The following is a 19,031-nucleotide window of genomic DNA, read 5'->3' on the forward strand; positions in this document are numbered from 1 at the left end:
ACAATATAATTCTACCACCCCACCCCCAAAAAAGTCAGTTTTTTTTCTGCTGCTGAAATCTTTTGTTTGTGATAGATGACAGAATCAGAGTGGTCAAGGCTGGCAACGACCCCTGGAGGTCATCTGGTCTAACCACTTGCTCAAACACCACTTCCAGCCAGGTGCCCAAGCGCCTTTTGAATATTTTCAAGGATGGAGACTCCACAACCTCTCAGGGAAACCTGTCCCAGTGTTTTATCAGCCTCACAGTGAAAAAGTGTTTCCTGGCATCCTAGCAACACCTCCTCTGTTTCAGTCTGTGCCCACTGGCTCTGGTCGTGTCACTGGGCACCACTGAAAAAAGCCTGGCTCTGCCTTCTCTGCATCCTACCTTCAGGTATTTATAGACATTAATTAGATTCCGCACCTCCATCATGCTGAGCCTACTATTCTCCAGGATGAACAGCTTTTGCCTACAGGAGAGATGGTCCAATCCCTTCACCAGTGTGGTAGGCCTTCACTGAACTCTCTATTAGATCCATTTCTCTATGTTCTGGGGAGAACTGGGCACACTACTCCAGGTGTGGCCTCACCAGTGCTGAGTAGAAGTGATCTTTGGATGAAGCCAGTGAAGCAGAATGAACATAGAGGGCGTGCACATTTTTACCTGCCATATAAATGTTATAAATAAATTAAACTCAGAGCTACTGGAAAAAAAAAAAAAAGGAGTTGCCATCATGGTGAGCATCTAAGAGAGAAAATTTGTGGATTTACCCGTTCCTGCTCTGTACATGTAGATTTTACTTACCATCATAAATGATTACTACCTGCCTACCACTAGAGGTCATGTATTTGCTAATGAAACAAATTGTGAAGCAGATAAAATTGAAAATTTGTTTTTGTTAAAACTGGGAACCAGGCAGAAATAAAACCAAAGAGACTGCCCAGTTCTTGAAAACACTGAAGCTAGTGTTTCTGAAGAGAAATTAAAAGAATTAGTTCTCCTCCATTAATCTGTTCATTAGATTCCAAAAGTAGAAAGTAATCCATGGAATTTACTATGTGAAAAATCAGTGACTGTGATAAGGCAGCACTGTTTTCTCACAGCTTCCTTTGAGTAAATTCTGACCTAGGCCAAGAAACTGAAAATTATGTGGAGAGAGCTACCACAGTAGAAATAAAATAATCCACAGAGGGAAAAGATTTTATTCAGAGTGCCAAAATATCAGAAATAAAGTTGTGGAAGTATCTGACATCTGAAAAATTCAGCAAACACTGAAAAGCTGCCCAGAAAATTAGTTTGTTAGGATCCCAGGTAATCTACTTTTCATCTTATTTATAGCTGGTAGAGTCAAAGGGAGCATTGTACTGACAAAATGTGTCATGTTTCTGGGAGATAATCTTCTTACAATGTGAGAGTGGGTCTGTGAACCACTTGGCCTTCAAATGAGAGGGGATGGCTTCAAGACACCTGACAAAGAATATCTTAAATATGCAGTTTTTGGTCTTATCTGATGGCAAAACTCAATCACTTTTGCTATTCAGAGACTGGCAGTTCTCAGACTTCTTGAAAAGCAACTGTTTCTTAAACAAATCCACAGGTCTTACCTAGCATTCCTCTGGTGGGTTTATGTCTGAACAAAAATGAGACACAATGCAATCGCACATTACACAATGCAATGCAACTTGAGAACTACCATGACTTCTGAGACTGCAGAAGCTGTAGCTGATCAAATACAACACTGTGAAGGTAGAAGAAGGCTACATGTTATAACCCTTCCACAAATTTAGCAATTTCTTCTTTAAAATACTTGCTTGCCTCTCTGCAAGGTATTCCAGTATGAATTTTATGATATTATTCTGAGTTAACGATCATTTTTTTCCCCCTAGAATGTAGTTTCCCATTACAGGGAAAAAGTTCCTTCACAGGAACTTTGGATCAGAAAAAGACATTCTAGTAATCTGTTTTCATATCCATATCCTAGCCATAATTTCATCAAGCTCCACCTAAAGTTTTAATATTCATTAAATTCATTAGAATTTTCGCAGAAAGCAGCTTACAGAACAACTTCAACAGGTCTCCATTAACTTGATAGCTAACGAACATACAAATTGTAGGTCATATTTGCCTTTTCTATGAGCAACCTCCATCTGGATCAGCAGATTACCTACCTCATTCTATTACCATTTGTATCTGAGCACTCCAAATACCTGACTGGAAAACAGTTGTATTTTATAGTTTTAGGCAGGTCATGTATTCAGTCTTAAATGCCAGGAATTTAAACTTCTTTAATAGCTTGTAATGATACAGCAGAAGCATAGCAGTTTATAAAAGCCAGTTGGATCTCTGCAAATAGCTTATTGAGGAACAACAGTATCACTCAGGAAACATGCCAGTTCAAAAATACATTATATTTCATTCCCTCTCTCTCTTCCTATCCCCGTGCCTTTCTCCTAAAATCACAGAATCAGTTGGGTTGGAAAAGACCTTTAAGATCAAGTCCAACCATGGCCACCACTAAACCATGTCATTGAGGTGTTCATCTACACGGTTTGTGAACACTTCCAAGTGACTGTGACTCCACCAGTGCCCTGGGCAGCCTGTTCCAATGCCTGACCACCATTTGGGGGAAGAAATTGTTCCTAATATCCAGGCTAAACCTCCCCTGGCACAGCTTGAGGCCGTTTCCTCTTGTCCTATTGCTTGTTCCCTGGTAGAAGAGACCAGCCACCTCCTGGCTCCATCCTCCTTTCAGGCAGTTTTAGAGAGTAATAAGGTCTCCCCTGAGCCTTCTCTTCTCCAGACTAAACACCCCCAGTTGCCTCAGCCATTCCTCAGCAGACTTGTTCTCAAAGTCCTTCACCAGCTCCATTGCCCTTCTCTGGCCCTGCTCCAGCACCTCAATACCTCAATATACTAGCATGGTATAAACTCTTTGAAGTGAACTTGTATTTAATCCCCTGAATTATCTGATTCCCTATTTAATTCTCAGAGTAGTTCTAGACTGGACACCACTATGATACCCTCCCCAGTATTCATAAAAATACTGTTTGCTTCAGCTGAACAGACTATTTTTCATCATGAGCACCACTTACTTCTCTTTTTCCCTTCCTTTCTGTCACCTTCCTCTGATGTTAAAACCAAAATCATCAGCTGGAACGGTGACAATTAAATGAAGATAACAACAAACCTAGCTGACCTGTCAAATTAAAGGAGGTTCTTATGTCTCATTAGCAGTGTAATACTTAAACAATTTAGTGGATTATTCTCACTACTCTAGCATACAGACACTGTAGTGAAGATCAGGATATTAGACCTCTGAAGAAGCTGTTAACTGGGTTGTATCTTGATAGCTATTTGAGGAAAACCCACTCCAGATTATTGTCTGAAATTATAGTAAAATAATTTCAGGATCTGGGGGCTGTCAGTGACCAGCAGTGGAACACTTCACTGGGGAGCAGCTGTCTGAGCTCCGGGCGGCTTGGGTGGCTGCAGGGCTGGAACAGTACTTGGGAAAGACCCTGAGGTGGCTGAGGCGGAGGGTGGGGAAGGCCCTATGTCCAGGGAAGCCCCCGGCCCTCCAGCTCCAGCCACCACTGGCTGCCCCTGCACACTGCAACAGCAACAGCTGATTTCTCACTTGGAATGAATACATAGTATTCACAAAATTATCTTCTCTAACGTACCGGTTTTCTTTTTGAAGAAGATCATCTCCATGTAGTTTCTGGACTTGAAATACTTTTTTCCTAATAAATATTTGAAAATGTGTGGTTCTTTCTGAAGAGCTGTGACACCAGGGAAGAGAGGACAGTTGAGAATTCATGAAGATGCCCTGGTTTTCATTGTGAAACCAAAGCCACAGTTCATGTTTCCAGTTTCAGTCTTATTTCACTTGTCTCTAAAACGTTTCAAACTCTTGAAAGGGGAAGGGCTCTTCGACAAACACGTACTACCCAGAAACTACATTAGTGATGGGTAATTGATTCCTGGACTCCTTCCCAGTTGCTCTTGTGCAGATGAGTGAAGTTAACTTCCACTGTATGCAAACAGACTCAACACTTCCTTGAACTCTCGACAAATTCTCATGGTCTGCAACTGAATTAACTTGCTCAATGGCCAGAAGCTCCTGCGGGTGGAAACTGTAGTACAGGAGGGGAAATAATACTTCCAAAGGATGGCATTTGCAGATATCGAGGTGTTGTTTTTTTTTTGGTTGGAGAGGGGTTTCCACACCCAAGCAGGTCATATGCCAACTCTTGCCTAAAGTGGGAAAGTATCTGGAAAAAAAAATCCCTTTCAGTTTTTCCAACACTCACAAAGAACATCTTGAGGTTGGGCTCTTTTTTGTGGTTTTTTTTTCTTTCTCGGAAGAAACATTATTTTCAGGTGCTTGACTTTCAATTGTTTTCAGAGCAAACCCTTCCCCGAATACGGACGTGCCCTTCTGCCGCTCAGCCTCGAACTGGCAGTCAGAGGAAGAAGTTGATTGGACACACGAACCCGAAACAGAAAAGACCCCGGCCCTCACCCCTGGCCCTCCCGACCTGATAATGTCGGTCATGCTGTGACCGTTCCATGGTTCCCGGAGCAAGGACTCCCCCGTCATGGTGCCCGTGCCCGCGGCGCTAGGCCCGTTGCACCGGCCGTCCGCGGGACAAGTGCTGGCGCGGTCGGCGCTGACACCAGCGGCAAGCGGGCTCGGAGGCATCTTCCGGACACGACCCCAAGAGGAGCAGAGTGGGGCGGGGCGGGGCGGGACGGGCAACCCTCCTCAATAGGAGGGGGAAAGCGCCGGCACCTGACCGCCCTCGTGGTATTTAGAGGAGCGCTGCAGCCGGTGCTCCGCCGCGGCATTCTGACGGGTGCCATGGAGGGTCGTGGCATCGAGAACCCGGTGTTTGACCCGCCCAGCCCCGACGCCGGCAGCCAGCGCCAGGCGAGCTCCCCCAAGGTAGATGGCGGCATCCCCGCGCAGTTTGGGGAGGGGCTCTGCGGTTGGGGCTGCTTTACCCCTAGGGCTCTGCAGGTCTGCAACAACCCTGAGGGCTTCCTGGCGATGTACAGCCTGCTGGCCATCTTCCAAGGTAAGCTTCTCCGGAGACGCAGTGAGGTGCTGCACTCCTCCCCAGCTTCGTTGTGGGGCCTTCCTGCTGCCCTGGGCGCATCTTGTTCTCCGTTCTGCAGCTGTGGGGGAGCCTGGTTTGGGGCAGGAAGGTGAAGAGTGGTGGTGGTGGGTGAGGGGAGATAGGGTTCCTCCAGCTGCCTGAGTCTAGTGTTAGTGCTGAAAAGTGACGTTAGTCACTAGACTGGCTACGGGAGGAAGTGTCCCAGTGTCCTGAATAGTACTGCTCTCTGTACTTCTCTCAGTTCCTCATTTTCTTATTTTCCCATCCACCTTTTTGACCACTGTCAAGCCCACGGCCCCATCAGCTCTGTGCTTCATGCTCTGCTTTTCCCTCTACTGGATCCCCATTGCTCACGTTCAGCTAGTGCACCATATGTGCTGTGCAGGTTGAGACAGCTGGTCCAGGGAAGAAAACAAATGCTGTAAACTTATAGACAGCAGTGTAGTGCCCTAGCATGTACTTTGTTGCCTCCCAGTTAGAAAGGTACCTTAGCATGGTTGAGTGGGACTTCGGGTAATTTATGTGGCTTTAAAAACATTTGGTTTGTTCCGTGAATCCCAGTGCAGCCATTTTTAGCACATAGCTAGGGGATTAACCTTGAGGGGAACCTGAAATTTTGCTTGCTCTTAATATCAGTTGTTCAGCTCCAGATATTTTTTTTCTGTGTTTTTGGCTTTCTGTAACAAGATCTATTGGGGCCTTTCCAAGATATTGGCCTAGGAAACAGTAATAATTGGATTAATGTTCAGAACCCTTCAGCTTCATTGGACTAGCCAGAAAAGAAAACTTTTTCCTGAAAAAAAACAGGAAGCTTTTAAGCTCATCCTTGTTGCACATGAGAGTGCTGTAGGGGGGTGTGGGGTTGGGGGGGGGCATGTAGAAGAAGAGATTCGGTGCTGGGAGAGTAGGCAGCATATGTCAAAGACACAAGGTTACGGATGGCTGTATTCCTGCCTGAAACACTGAAGTAACTGGGATGGTCTGAGGAGAACTGAGCAGCAATATCATAAGAAACTCTGCCCCTTAGGATGACGTGGGTGTTGGTTATGCCACTTATGTAGCTCTTGGTCCTGTTACCTAAATGGCGATGTATGCCAGACCTCATAGAGGTACCTACCTAATGTAACTCAAATTTAGGGCCTAATGTGAGGAAAATTCTGATGCTTGTTTTGGAGGCTTATGTAGGTGTAGCTATTACAGCCTTTGTGGCATTATTAATTATATGTCATCTGGATTTTCACAAGTACCCTTCCTTTTCCTAGATTATAGAAAGGAAATCGGGCACTGATTGCAACTCTTTTTGAGATGTGGAAAAAAAAAAAAAGGATATTTTCACACAAGAAATTCACTACTGCATGTGAAACTTTGGAAAGATATTCAAGGCTTGCAGCTCCAGAACTTAGATAAAAGCACTGGGTTTTGAAGTTGTGTGAGCTACTACTGTACTGTAGCTTTCCCCTCCAAATTACAGAAGGCATCACTAAGGAAGATAAAATACGTCTCTAAACTTGCTAATATTTAATGTACCTCCAGGAAAGTTTATTTCCTAATGTGCTGAAGAATAATGAAATAATCCTTAACACACTTTTGATTTATGTAAGCTGTTACACTAGACTTTTTTACACAACGAGTGAATACAGTAGGTGGTTTACTGCAGAGACATGGTACAAGTGTATAAATTTCTGTATGTGTGTTTCTAACTGAAGGCATGTATTTATTATGCTATCTTCTAGCTGCCCTAGGAAATAAGTTATTGTTATCATTAACATCTGATATGCTGCATTTTAGCTTCTCAGGAGATTGCAGGTGAAACTTAAATCTTCATTTCTGGCTGTTTCTGTTTCAAGGACATGTGAAACCTGTATTTCAAGAATAGAAGACACTACTTTGTGTAGAACATGGAATACATGACTAATACCTGCTTTCTGTAATGGTACTCACAGGTGCATAAATGTATGATTGCATCTTGTCATGCAGTAATCAGATATGCTGCAGTAGCAAAAAAGTTATCTCACTATCTTGGGTACAAGCAAGACAGTTTTTTGTAATGTCAGTAATAATTTTGGTAAATGAAACAGCAGAACCACTGTTTGAGCCTAGCCTGGTCTAATCTGTCTGAAGACTTTGAAAGCACTAATACTTAATATGAGGACATATTGTGGACAATAAGATTTGTTGCTGGAAAGACTTTTAAATTATTATTTATTTTTTCTTTTTTAATTGTGTGCCTGCAATCCACGGCTTCAAAGCCACAGTACTTTCAAAACCTGTAAAGTGCTTTCTGTTGAGTGGATGAATTAAAAATACTCCTGTGTCTTGTTCGACCAAATGAAGTTGGTTTATGATTAACCTAGATTTTGTGGTTCAATGCACACTGTACCTAAACGTCTACTACATCTTCTAAACAGATGTGGCAAGACAATAAGGGTTTGGATGATAGTTAAAAAATAATTTGTACTACTCTTTAAGTGTTGAGATGTCCTTGTAGGATTTGTTTTTCAGATCAAGTTAGTGTCAACCAGGTTCCATCTTTCCTGAAGAAACTTTAGTGATTAATCACTATATGAATGACAGCACAACTTCTCCAATGCAATCATCACATTTACTTTTTTTACAGATTAAATGTAATTATCCAGTAAGATTAACTGCAAGGTTTTATGGCTGTTAGGATGTAAATTAAAGGTGACAACTTAAACTACACATAAAGACACTGTCCTGAATACTGCTATTTAATCCTATAGGAATTTAAGTGTGGTGGTCAGACTTAAAGATAAAATCATAATTGTTAATGAAAAGGCCATAGTAGGATGTTAGGAAGCTATGATTATGCCAAGACTTAATTCATTATAGAATGATGAAGTGTTTAGTTATGGTGTGTATTTCACTAATAAGATAATAGCTGGTTGATCACAGATTTTGAGTGATATCTTTTTTTTAATACGTAGAGCACTCCAGGCAGAACTGTTGAACTTCAGACTGTGTAGTTGCACTTCTGGATGGTGCAATGCTTGTTGAAACTTAACTTAAATACATGGTTGTCCCCAGTCATCTGTCATTCTGTTCTTAGAATGACAATAGAGAATTGTTTGAATTTTAGAAAGAGGAAGGATAACTGTGGGGTCCGTGTCAGACTGCAGAAGTCTTGACCTTATTTGCAATTGTGACTCCAAGACTAACAACTTTTTTTTCAGGTTGTATATTTTATTATGAGCACAGTTTAATTAGGCTACCATGAAGTTATCTGACAGCTAGAAAGTATGGTTATTCATCTCACTTGCAGCAGAATACTATTTGGGAACTGTCAGAAGTAAACTCCTGAAAGTTTAACTACTTGGTGTTGGAAAATGTGAGGCAGGATGGGAGATTCAAGTTTGTATGTACAAACAACACATGTAAAAAATGAACAGTGTTTATAAGCATGCATTGGCAGCTGCAGCTTATTTGCTTCTACTCCTGGATCAGTTTTTTGGAGTTCACCTGTGCTGAAGTATGGAAGCTTGTGCAAGGTCTTTTCTCCAGGTTGTTTTGACGCTTCTGGAGCTTGAAGATTCAGAGGGCAAACTTTTTTCTCAGTTATAGTAAATCACCTCAGTTAACTCTGAAACAGTTGCATCGTACTTTTAAGTATGTTTTATATTACAGAGAAAGGGTGTCTGTTCAGAAGCTGCTTGGTATCTTCCCTTCATGGTGGCAGAGAGGAAATGTTTGACAATTTTTATTTGAAAGCTGTGTCCTGAACTCTTCCGTTGTAGCTTGTATTCTAATGCAAGTCAAACTTGACAAATTTTCTTTTAATTTGTACAGAATCTTATAATGCTGCAATGCATTTTGTTTGAAATCTGTGCCTCAGACTGAATCTGGAACCTTAATACATTAACGGAGTTTGAGGCATGTTTTTTTCCAAATTAATATTTGAGTGTTGAATCTTTAATGCCCACAACAGAGAAGAAAATGGAATAGTTCTGTGCAGTTTGGCTGGCTTAAGTTAGCACTGTATCATTCTACTACCTACCTGGATTTTAAAGCTAATTAAATACCTTTAAGTATAGCTTTGTAAATATATTTGTTTTAACCATTCCGGCATACAGTGGTAACTTTACCCTTGCAACTTTATCAAATTAAAGTACCTTTGAGTAATTTTTTTTTTTTTTGTAGGTATGGTGGTAAATGGCCTGATCAACATTAGTATTTCAACAATTGAGAAGCGTTACGAGTTGAACAGTTCACTCACTGGCTTAATCTCTGCAAGCTATGATATTTCTTTTTGTATATTGGCACTGTTTGTATCTTTCTTTGGAGAAAGAGGGCACAAACCACGATGGCTTGCTTTCTCAGCATTTATGCTAGGACTGGGCTCACTTATATTTTCCTTACCACACTTCAGTAGTGGAAAATACCACTTTGGAACTAAACTTGAAGGTAAGATTATCCTTATGTTTTGGAAGGGATTTTAAAAAGTCTGTGTAGCTACTTGGTGAAACTTTTACTTTGGTACAACATAATTAATCTGTCAGAGTCCTAAAAATATCTTTAATCTGAAAATAAAATGATTCTGTGAAATTGTGAAGTTCAAGAGGTGCCTCTTTGCACAGTAGACTTCCGTTTTCAGAAGAGATCTGTGTGTCAGTGTCAGTTCTTTCTCATAAGCAATACTTGAATAAAATTTTTTTGACTTGTGCAGATGAATGCAGTTGAAATTTACTTTGTGTAAAAATGATCTGGCATTTCTTTGAATAGAAATGCAAGTTAGGTCAGTGATTGTCCTGAGGTCAGCAGTAGCAGTCATTTTTCTCTTTCTTAGTAGCTGGTGCAGTGCTGTGTTTTTGACTTTCAGCCTGGGAACAATGCTGATAGCACCGATGTTTTTAGTTGTTACTAAGTAATGTTTACTGTGACCAAGGACTTTCTGAGTCTCATGCTCTGCCAGGGAGGAGGGGAAGCCATGAGGAAGCAGAGACAGGATACCTGACCCCATCTAGCTAAAGGGGTATTCCATACCACAGCACATCATGCCCAGTATATAAACTGGAGGAGTTACCCAGGAGAGCTAGATCACTGCTCGGGTCGGGCTGGGTATTGGTCGGTGGGTGGTGAGCAGTTGTATTCTCTTCCTTTGTTATTTCCCTTATCATTATTATTATTGGTGGTAGCAGTAGTGGTTTTGTTATTACCTTAGTTACTGGACTGTTCTTATCTCAACCCATGGGATTTACATTCTTTCCATTCCCTTCCCCATCCCTTCAGGAGCTGGGGGAAGAAGAAGTGGGGAGAGTGAGCGAGCGGGTGCATGGTTCTGAATTACCAGCTGAGCTTAAGCCCTGACAGTGACGTAGAATAAATGTTAAAACCGTTACACTTGGTCTTGCTGGAAGGTGACTACATGTTGCAGTTCTTTTAGGCTTTGAACTATTAAAGGCATCTTGTAACAAGTTTCATCAAGGTCTTCTAATGTTGATAGAAACTTGTGGGTTTCTTTGAAGTAGAGGTAACAAGCAGTACTGAACTATACTGCACAAAGCAGTACTGAAATTGTGGGAGTAGCCAGCTCTCAGGAGGTCTTGTATATCTTTTCCCATAAAGCCAGATTTTAAGTGTAGTGTGCTTAATGCATCTCAGCTTAGTGTGGTACACCTGTAACTAACAAACATTCAGATATGTTTAAAGCAAGATGACTTAATATTTCAGGATTGTCTTAATTGTTACTGCAGTATTTAATCAGATTTATGCCTTCAGTGACTAAGCAGAGTAGTGCTCACTAAAAAAAATAAGTAGCTGTTAAGCAGTCTGATGAAAGGGTCTCAGTATTCTGGTGGCTGATTCTCAAATTAGTGTTTTTCAGGTGTTAGTCACATTGCATACTATGCTGTCCAGACATCAAGCATTAGTTCAGTAACTTTGGCAAGCTATTGTTCCCCATCTAATAAGTGAGGATGTGAGGCAGAAGTCAATTTAACTGTTAAGGCCAAAAGGAAAAACTCTTCAGTGTTTGGAGATAGAGCAGATGATTACTTGTTCCTGGCTCTATTACTGTCTGCAATTTCACTGTTGTTCTCCCTACTACACTAGTATGGAAGGGGAGCTGAATTTAATGCAAAACAATTCCAACTGGCAAGGTGGGAATCTGAAGGGAGATGGCCAACTATTGCAGGTGATCTCTCTCTCTCTTATCAATTTTGGTTGAAATCTCAGAATCAGTTACTGTTTCATCAGAGATCTGTCCCTTTGCCTGCCATTAAAGATGCTGAGGTGTGATATCTGTTAGGGGTCATACTCTATATGGACTTTTGAAATCTAAAAGCTGTAGGAAGAATTTTAAATGGAGCATATACTTTTTTCTCCATGGCAGTGTCAGCATGAATTCATGCTGGTTTGACTATTGTAATGCAGCTACCAGTGCTGTGACTGTGGTGAGCAGATTTAAGGACTTAAGCTGACTTAAACAAAATGTTGTCGAAGATAAATGACTACGGAGTGCAGGGATTGTCTGCACCATGACAAATCTGCAGGTGCTGTGTAACAGCATCCTTTAACAGTTAAATTAACCGCAGTGTATGATTTTCTAGGATGTCTGGTTTAGCTAGTTCTGATGATGAAGCATCTTAACCATACGTTTAGCTGCAGAAGTAAATAGGACCATACCCTGAACACTTTGCTTGTAAAAGTCTTTTATTCGATGCTTTGTACTGAAATTTTTGAACAGTTCCTAGTTGATTACTTGAGTATTTTTTTCATGTGTCATACGCGAGTACAATGAGCTTCAGCTGCAGGACAGCTTCAAAGTATGATTTAGCCTGGTATTTGATATATCTGCCAGGTTAATTAACAGATCTTGCCTGGAATACGAAATACATCTAGTGTTCAATATAAGGCTGACAGACTTCCTGGAGCTTAATGTTTTACCTTGAGATTAATTTAATTTTGAGTATATACATATCCTACTCTACAAAACTATTCAGTTGCAGATCTTTATCACAGTAACACTTTAGATAGTTTGTTTTCTATTGAAAGAGTAGCTAACCAATGGTCTACCTATTTACAGAAATCTTTAGCAACATCAAACGTGCCTTATCTCTAGAAAAGCTTCAGACTCAAAATTGTAATGCAGATGTAACCTGCTGGTTTTTCTGCTTTTTCAGGTTACATAGGGTCGTCAGTGTTGCAGCAGGCTCTGATATTGATAGTCAGGAGCTCCATCTACTGGTTTGTCTGTGATAAAACCATTTGTTATTGGTTACCCATAGTACAGAGGACTAACAACTGCCGATGCTATAAGCAATGTGCTTTTTAAACTTCCATCTCGGATCTCATTGAAACATACTTAAATTTGTGAAAGATGTCGGTTACAGCACATGTGAAGTGTAGATCTTCACTTGACACAAGATAACTTTATTGTGAAGTTGGTCAAGCACTGGAACAGATTACTCAGGAAGACTGTGCAGTCTGTTTTGCTTTTAAAACCTTGCTTGGTGAAGTCCTGAGCAACTGATCTACATTCTGCTTTGACACTGTTTGGATTAAGTTTGACAACATGACTCCCTGATACCTCTACCAACCTGAATTATTCCGTGAGTCTCTTCAGTGACAGCATGTGAATGACTTCTTTGGGGGAAAAAAAAAAAAAGAGCTGTCATTGTTAATAACACACCCTAGCCATTTGAGTTGAAATGTGTGTTGTGTGATCTAAGAAGAGGGAGAATGATTTGAACACTTTTCTTCAGCTCTCTGTTCCACTGGAGACTCAGGTGATAGCCAAGTCATTTAGGGTATGAGAGTGAACCTTCTCAGAAGGGCATTAATTGACCTTCCTTCCCAGAACATGCCAAGGGCAATTTAAGAGTAGAGAAGACTGTGGCATTTGTGTACTAATGGTGAGAGAATGTGTGTGATGCTCTGCTCTAATTTGACATCATTAGTATATCTGTGGTTTTTCTGTTGGGTTTGTTCTCTGAAGAGATTATCTAATTAGTCAAATAATGGGTAGTGCTGCTCTTCTCTGTATTGCTTGGCCTAATTCTCTATAGCATTTAGATGTGCTGTAATACTGTAACATCTGCCTTTAGAAACAAAGACTAAGTCTTCATTCAGTGTGTCCATTGAAGCTTTGAGTTTCTTATTCAAGACTTAAAGGTGAGACATATTTCTGTTTATAAAGGAACAGAAAACAAGCTGTTCTTTATTTCTCACTCCTGGCAACTGTAAACTATTCCCTGCCTGCCAAAAGACAAAAAACCCCCACACCTGCTGGCTGCAGTTCAAGGTACAAAGAAAACCAAGTCAAGAGACCTGTCTTCGGTCTAATGTAATTGGTAAAGCATCTCACAGTTGGTTCTATACTCTTGCCTAGTATGTTGTATTAGATACTTGGGGATATTTTGGCCTTTGCATAACTTGAATTCAGGTAGAAAATTTAAAGCATGCAGGAAGGCTTATAATGACTAGCTCTGTTGGATGGTGTTGCCTTTAATGCACTTCTGCTCTTTAAAATGCAAGTCTAATCCACTGACTTTTAGAAGGAAAAGAAATTTAATAAGAAAATCTAGTTAAAAATGGTCAGCCACCCATCTTAAACTTCTCCCAGAGTCTTGCTTAGCTAAGTTTAGAGTCTCTGGGTTGTATAAAAGGCAGTACCTTTTCACCATTGTTCTTATGACAGCAGCAAACAGGCTTGTGGATCTAATCCAGGTTAGATTTAACCTGTGCCACTTTTAACAATCTGCTTAAACCTTTGACTGGTACAAGATTGGTACTCTTAGCTTTGTGGTAAATGATCTTTGCTTTTAAAATGTTTCTTGGGAACATGGAATATAGTCTATGACTCCACTCAGCAAGTGCATGTGTACTTGGTGACTTTAAAAAATACCCAAGTCTGATAACAAATAAGAGTACGGTGATTGTATTAAAGTGCATATTGATGGTTTTCTTAATTTTGTAGTTACACTAGATTACGTGATTCTGAAAACAAAGTAATGTAGTAAACTTCTCACCTCAATGTGAGGATAAATTTCCTAGGCATTTAAATTGAAGAGCTAGAAAAGTGAAAGTATCTATAATCAATTAGTTTATGGCAGTCTAAAAGCCTGAGACAGTGTAGGTGGAGATGGGAATTCATGAAGAGCCACATTCTGTCAAGAGTTTGATTTATATTACCCTACACAATCTACTTATTTTGTGAAGATCAAATTAGGCTACGCTTTAGTCATTAGCATAATTTGTGGTATTTTCTTGCTCTGCGTTACTTGTTTTCTGATATATTTTATCAAGTTACTATTGTTTGTGTACTACAATAAAATACCTAGCTAGCTGCTGTTTTAGGGTAGCCCGGTAGGTATTGGAGACTAACTTATAACTGCAGGTATATTGCATATATATGCACTGCACATGAATACGTGTATGTTAACAAGATGTTGCAGGACATGTTTTTTTATAATCAGTTTTAGATCCTGTGCATTTAAATAGTACAAAGCTAACCTGATTTAAAGATTTGATTTCTTTCAGAAAAGAGGAATCATAGAATTATATGTTGGGGTTGGAAAGGACCTTAAAATCACCTAGTTCCAACCCCCCTGCTGTGGACAGGGACACCTCACACTAAACCATGTCACCCAAGGCTCTGTCCAACATGGCCTTGAGCACTCCCAGGGATGGAGCAGTTCCAGTGCCTCACCATCCTCACAGTAAAGAACTTCCCCTGTTTTAAGTTTAAACCCATTACTCCTCGTCCTATCACTACGGTCCCTAATGAAGAGTACCTCCCCAGCATCCTTATAGCCCCCCTTCAGATACTGGAATCTGCTCTGAGGTCTCTGCTCAGCTTCTCTTCTCCAGGCTGAACAGCCCCAACTTTCTCAGCCTGTCCTCATACAGGAGGTGCTCCAGTCCCCTGATAGTCCTTGTGACTCTCCTCTGGACTTGTTCCAGCAGCTCCATATCCTTCTTATGTTGAGGATGCCAGAACAGTACTGCAAGTGTGGTCAGATGAGAGCAGAGTAGAGGGGCAGGATCACCTCCTTCGATGTGCTGGTCACACTTGATGCAGCTCAGAATATGGTTACTTTCTGGGCTGTGAGTGCACACTGAAGCTGGCTCATGTTAAGTTTCTCATCAACCAACACCCCCAAGTCTGTTTTCACAGGGCTAGTCTGAATCACTTCTTCACCCAACCTCTAGCTATGCCTGGGATTGCCACAACCCAGGTGTAGGACCTTGCTGCAAAAGAAAGCAAATAGAGTATGTTTTCCATTTATTCTCAAAACCTTTAGTCTTCAGAGTAGTGATTCATAATAAGCTTTTCCCTGTGTGGCTTCTGCATAGCATTAAAATGAGTATTGTTCAGAAGTGGAAAGAGGAAAATTTTAATGATTCCTTCTCTTGAAGTGAGAATTTCCCATTGCTCTATATTGGCTGGTTTCTGTGCAACAGCACTGAGTCACCTGTTGTGTGCTACGTGATTTCACTTCCGCTATGGTGTTGTTCTTTCAGGAAGAAGCCATGATAAAGCCCATGGATGCATTTATAACATCAGTGTCGACAGTTCTCTCTAAATATTTGCTGTGTGGGAAGCACTTCCTTACGTTTTTATATCCTGTGAGACCAAAGTGTGGGCAAGTTAGCCCTTTGTGTGCTTAAAGTCTGAAGTGTTTTTAAATGTAAAACAACCTGAGAAAAATCATGTAATAATTGTGTAGTAAAGTATTGAGAACTTTTTGGTGTACTTATTTAATCTGAAGTGTGCTTTCATATATTTGATCAATGTGTCTTGTTTCTACCGCACTGGTGGGTTTGTCCTGTTCTTTAGTGTTGTGTGCTTTTCTGTGGACAAATCTGAAAACAGCTATGATGCTCCTTTGATCTTGTCCCTGGGGTATCTGCTATTAAAAGTGCAGTGATAGCAAGGGGAATAAGAGAAAACCTACTTCCTGTCTTCACTCTTTTCTCTTCCATTCTTATAATGCCAAGCATGACAGGATCAGATGCAACTTCAGGCTGCTATACCTCTGCTTCCCTCTTTGTATGTGTGGACAAGTTGAAAAGCTTTACATTAGCTTCTCATTCTGTAGATACAGCAGTGTGTGCCTCATGAGCGTTAGTGGTGTGGGATTTTAAGGTTGGTTTGTTTGTTTTTTTGGTTTTTGTTTGTTTTTTTTTCCTCGAGAAACACTTCTCAATAGAGTGTATGAGAAGAGAGGGTTATCTGTGACTGACAACTGCACTTTTCTCTCCAGTAGTCCAACTTTACCTAGGTTGTCCAGACTGTTTTGTCACTTAAGAGCAGAAGTTGTTAGTGCTCTCAGAATAATTAAAAAGTACAAGAACAAAATTGTCTGTTTCCTAGAAGTATTCAGTAACCTGTTGCATGACAATTTGACAGGTTTGGCTTGCTTTGTTTGTTTTTCATATTTGGTCAATAATACTTTCAAAAAGCCAAAGTGTTTTAATAAGCCTATTTTACCCATCTTTCCTTCCTGGTAAGGGAAAAAAACCTGAGCCATAATAGTATTTCTTTTGGGGGATATGATGTCACTGTCAAGTGGAGTATATTACTAGGCCTGAAAATGATAATTGTGTGCAGAGTACTTTGTCTATAATTTAGCTTTCAGTATAGGGTTATTTTTTATTTCTGTGTGTGGGTTTTGGTTGGTTTTTTTTTTTTTGTAGTATGAGGGGGTTTTTTTGTTTTTGTTTGTTTGTTTTTGTTTTCTTCAGTTAGACTGTGACAAGCTTGGAAACAGAATTTCAAAGTCTTGCTCTCTGTCTTTCAGACACGTGTCAAATTCCAGGAACAAGGTCTGCTAACTTCACTTGCAGTGCCAGCGCAATGTCTTCACTTTCCAACTATCTGTATGTTTTTATCCTGGGACAGCTGATGCTGGGAGTTGGAGGAACACCACTATATACTTTGGGGACAGCTTTTATTGATGATAGTGTCGCAAAACACAAATCTTCCCTTTATATAGGTAACTTTTAAAACTGCTTATAACACATTGTCTCGATAGGTCACAGACTGCAATGCCTTTGAAATGTTTTTATGAGTTTCTCTAATTAAATCTGTCTTGTCATTGTTCACTTAGGTGCATAAAGTGTTTATCAGCTACTGTGCATGTTAGGTGGTAGTCTGGTGTGTCAAGTCTTGTCAATAGTTGTTTGGGGGAGTGTGGTAATGCTACTTTGTACCTGTCTTGCTATTTTTTCATGTCAGTAACTTAAGGTTATTAAGTGGCTAATATAGCCTGCCTGTCAAGAGCAGAATGAGCTGTAAAGAAAGTTTGCTTTTAGTGTCAGTCTTTGAAAACTACTGTGTATCAGGCTAGTAGCCAGGCTTTACTGTGTCCTGTATCAGATTTATTTACCTTCTAACAGTAATCTGTGCATCATGTGATCAATGTAGTTCTCTAGCCACATACAAATTTGCACTTCAGGAGGAAATAGTGGAAGTATCTTTCTTTAATTGACAGTAAACGGATTGTTTAGAAACATGGAGAATGTGTCTTACTGCAAAGCTGTTTGAAAACAAAGCAATAGTATTTCTTAGCAGTGGTTTTTAATTTTTCCTAATCAGCATGGCTATGTGCATTTTTACTGCCAAGTTCGTTGCAGTATAAGTGTGTTTTCTGTGGGTATGAAGATGTTTACTATTATCCCCATTTTAGGTGTAAGCTGGTAAAAGTATGTTAGCTATACTGGTAATTGCAGGAGGAATTCAAAACATCTTAGATTCCTGGACTGTTTTCCAGACTAAAGCAATATTTCTAGGGGGCAAAATTGAAATTATCATCTATTTACATACAGCTCTTGCTTAATTGTTCTAGACAAGCCACTTCATTTAGTGCCAACAAATAGAATAGTTGCACATGTTAAATCTTAAATAACAAAGACAACTTTTATTTTTCCTATTTCTTTATATTGAGAGAGAAGATTACACTTTCATTTGTTTCTTCTGAGGCCAGTGAATTAAATAGAGCAGAATTACAGATGTCTGCGTGATGGGGGGATCATGAAGTAGCCTGAAAACTACTAGGAAAATGCTGTCACTGTTCAAACTTAAAAATAACAGATCAATACAATAAATTAATGTTTGTGCAACCTTCAGACAACTGCTGAGTTCAGAAGAACTCCATTTATATATATTCTGTCCAGTATAACAGGACTAAAATGCGAGTGGACAGGTAGCTACAGTAGTCCTTAATTATTTTTCTTGCTTCTATGCAATGTATCGAAGATTTAAAATACATTGTGTTGCTTTGCCTAATGTGAGGATTGTGCATCTCAGCAAAAAGAAGCAAACTAAAACTTTCTTTTAGTGTCTGTAAATAGCTCCTAATATCTTAAAATGTAAGCTTGCAACTTGTAGGTTGGTATTTTCTTTCTCTTCTGAAACTGGGTGCATTTTCATGAGTGTTCTCTTGCTGAACTGAGGTATCTGCGTCTAAAGCCAATAAAAAGTTAAGCAATTCCAAATGGTAATTTAAACTGAATGGTCTGTAGGAGGAAATAGGTAGCTTCCTAGCTAGGTTTGATGTTCTGTAGATCGAATGTGGACTTCCATTGGAAAGATCCTTTCAGCATGTCATTATTTCCAAAATATAGGAAAACCTGGGATATGTCAACTGAATGTTTATTTTACTTACTGATACTTAAAAGTCCCCTTCTGTGTCCCTTCCTCCTCTTGCACTCCTTCCCCACCCCCAATCCTCTTGCTGTCTAAAGAGCATGAGATAATGCTGAATAGTGAGGAAGCAACTTTGTAAACAACTGAGAAATTCAGATTCTTCAACCTGAAGAGTTGCATCAGGCTGAACCTCTGACTTGCAGCTTTTAAGGAGAGTTTCAGATTTTCTTGTTAAGAGACAAGTACAAATTTTGTCTTCTGCATGCTGTAGTTGAAGTATGACACTAAAAAAAACAGATTGAGTTATGGAAACCATTTG

The 19,031-nt window shown here is 40.1% G+C and overlaps 1 protein-coding gene across 5 annotated transcripts in view; it reads left to right on the forward strand.

Annotated features, from left to right (window-relative positions):
• The first annotated feature begins 4,826 nt into the window (after positions 1-4,826).
• The window catches only part of SLCO4C1 (solute carrier organic anion transporter family member 4C1), a 31,466-nt gene continuing 17,261 nt past the window's right edge, over positions 4,827-19,031 (forward strand). For 2 of the 5 annotated variants that reach the window (XR_009966612.1, XM_062628499.1), the window contains exons 1-3: positions 4,827-5,064; positions 9,262-9,525; positions 16,866-17,060. Coding sequence is in view for 4 of the 5 variants with exons in the window: in XM_062628499.1 (XP_062484483.1) it covers positions 4,848-5,064; positions 9,262-9,525; positions 16,866-17,060 (676 nt within the window). In the remaining variant the exon portion in view is untranslated. The remainder of the gene's footprint in view (positions 5,065-9,261; positions 9,526-16,865; positions 17,061-19,031) is intronic. The other 3 variants (XM_062628501.1, XM_062628500.1, XM_062628503.1) reach the window with 3 other exon arrangements.

This window comes from Pezoporus occidentalis, unplaced genomic scaffold (assembly GCF_034315485.1).
Source record: "Pezoporus occidentalis ecotype Australia unplaced genomic scaffold, CSIRO_AGI_Poc_V1 ctg319, whole genome shotgun sequence".
Classification (NCBI taxonomy): Eukaryota; Metazoa; Chordata; class Aves; order Psittaciformes; family Psittacidae; genus Pezoporus; species Pezoporus occidentalis.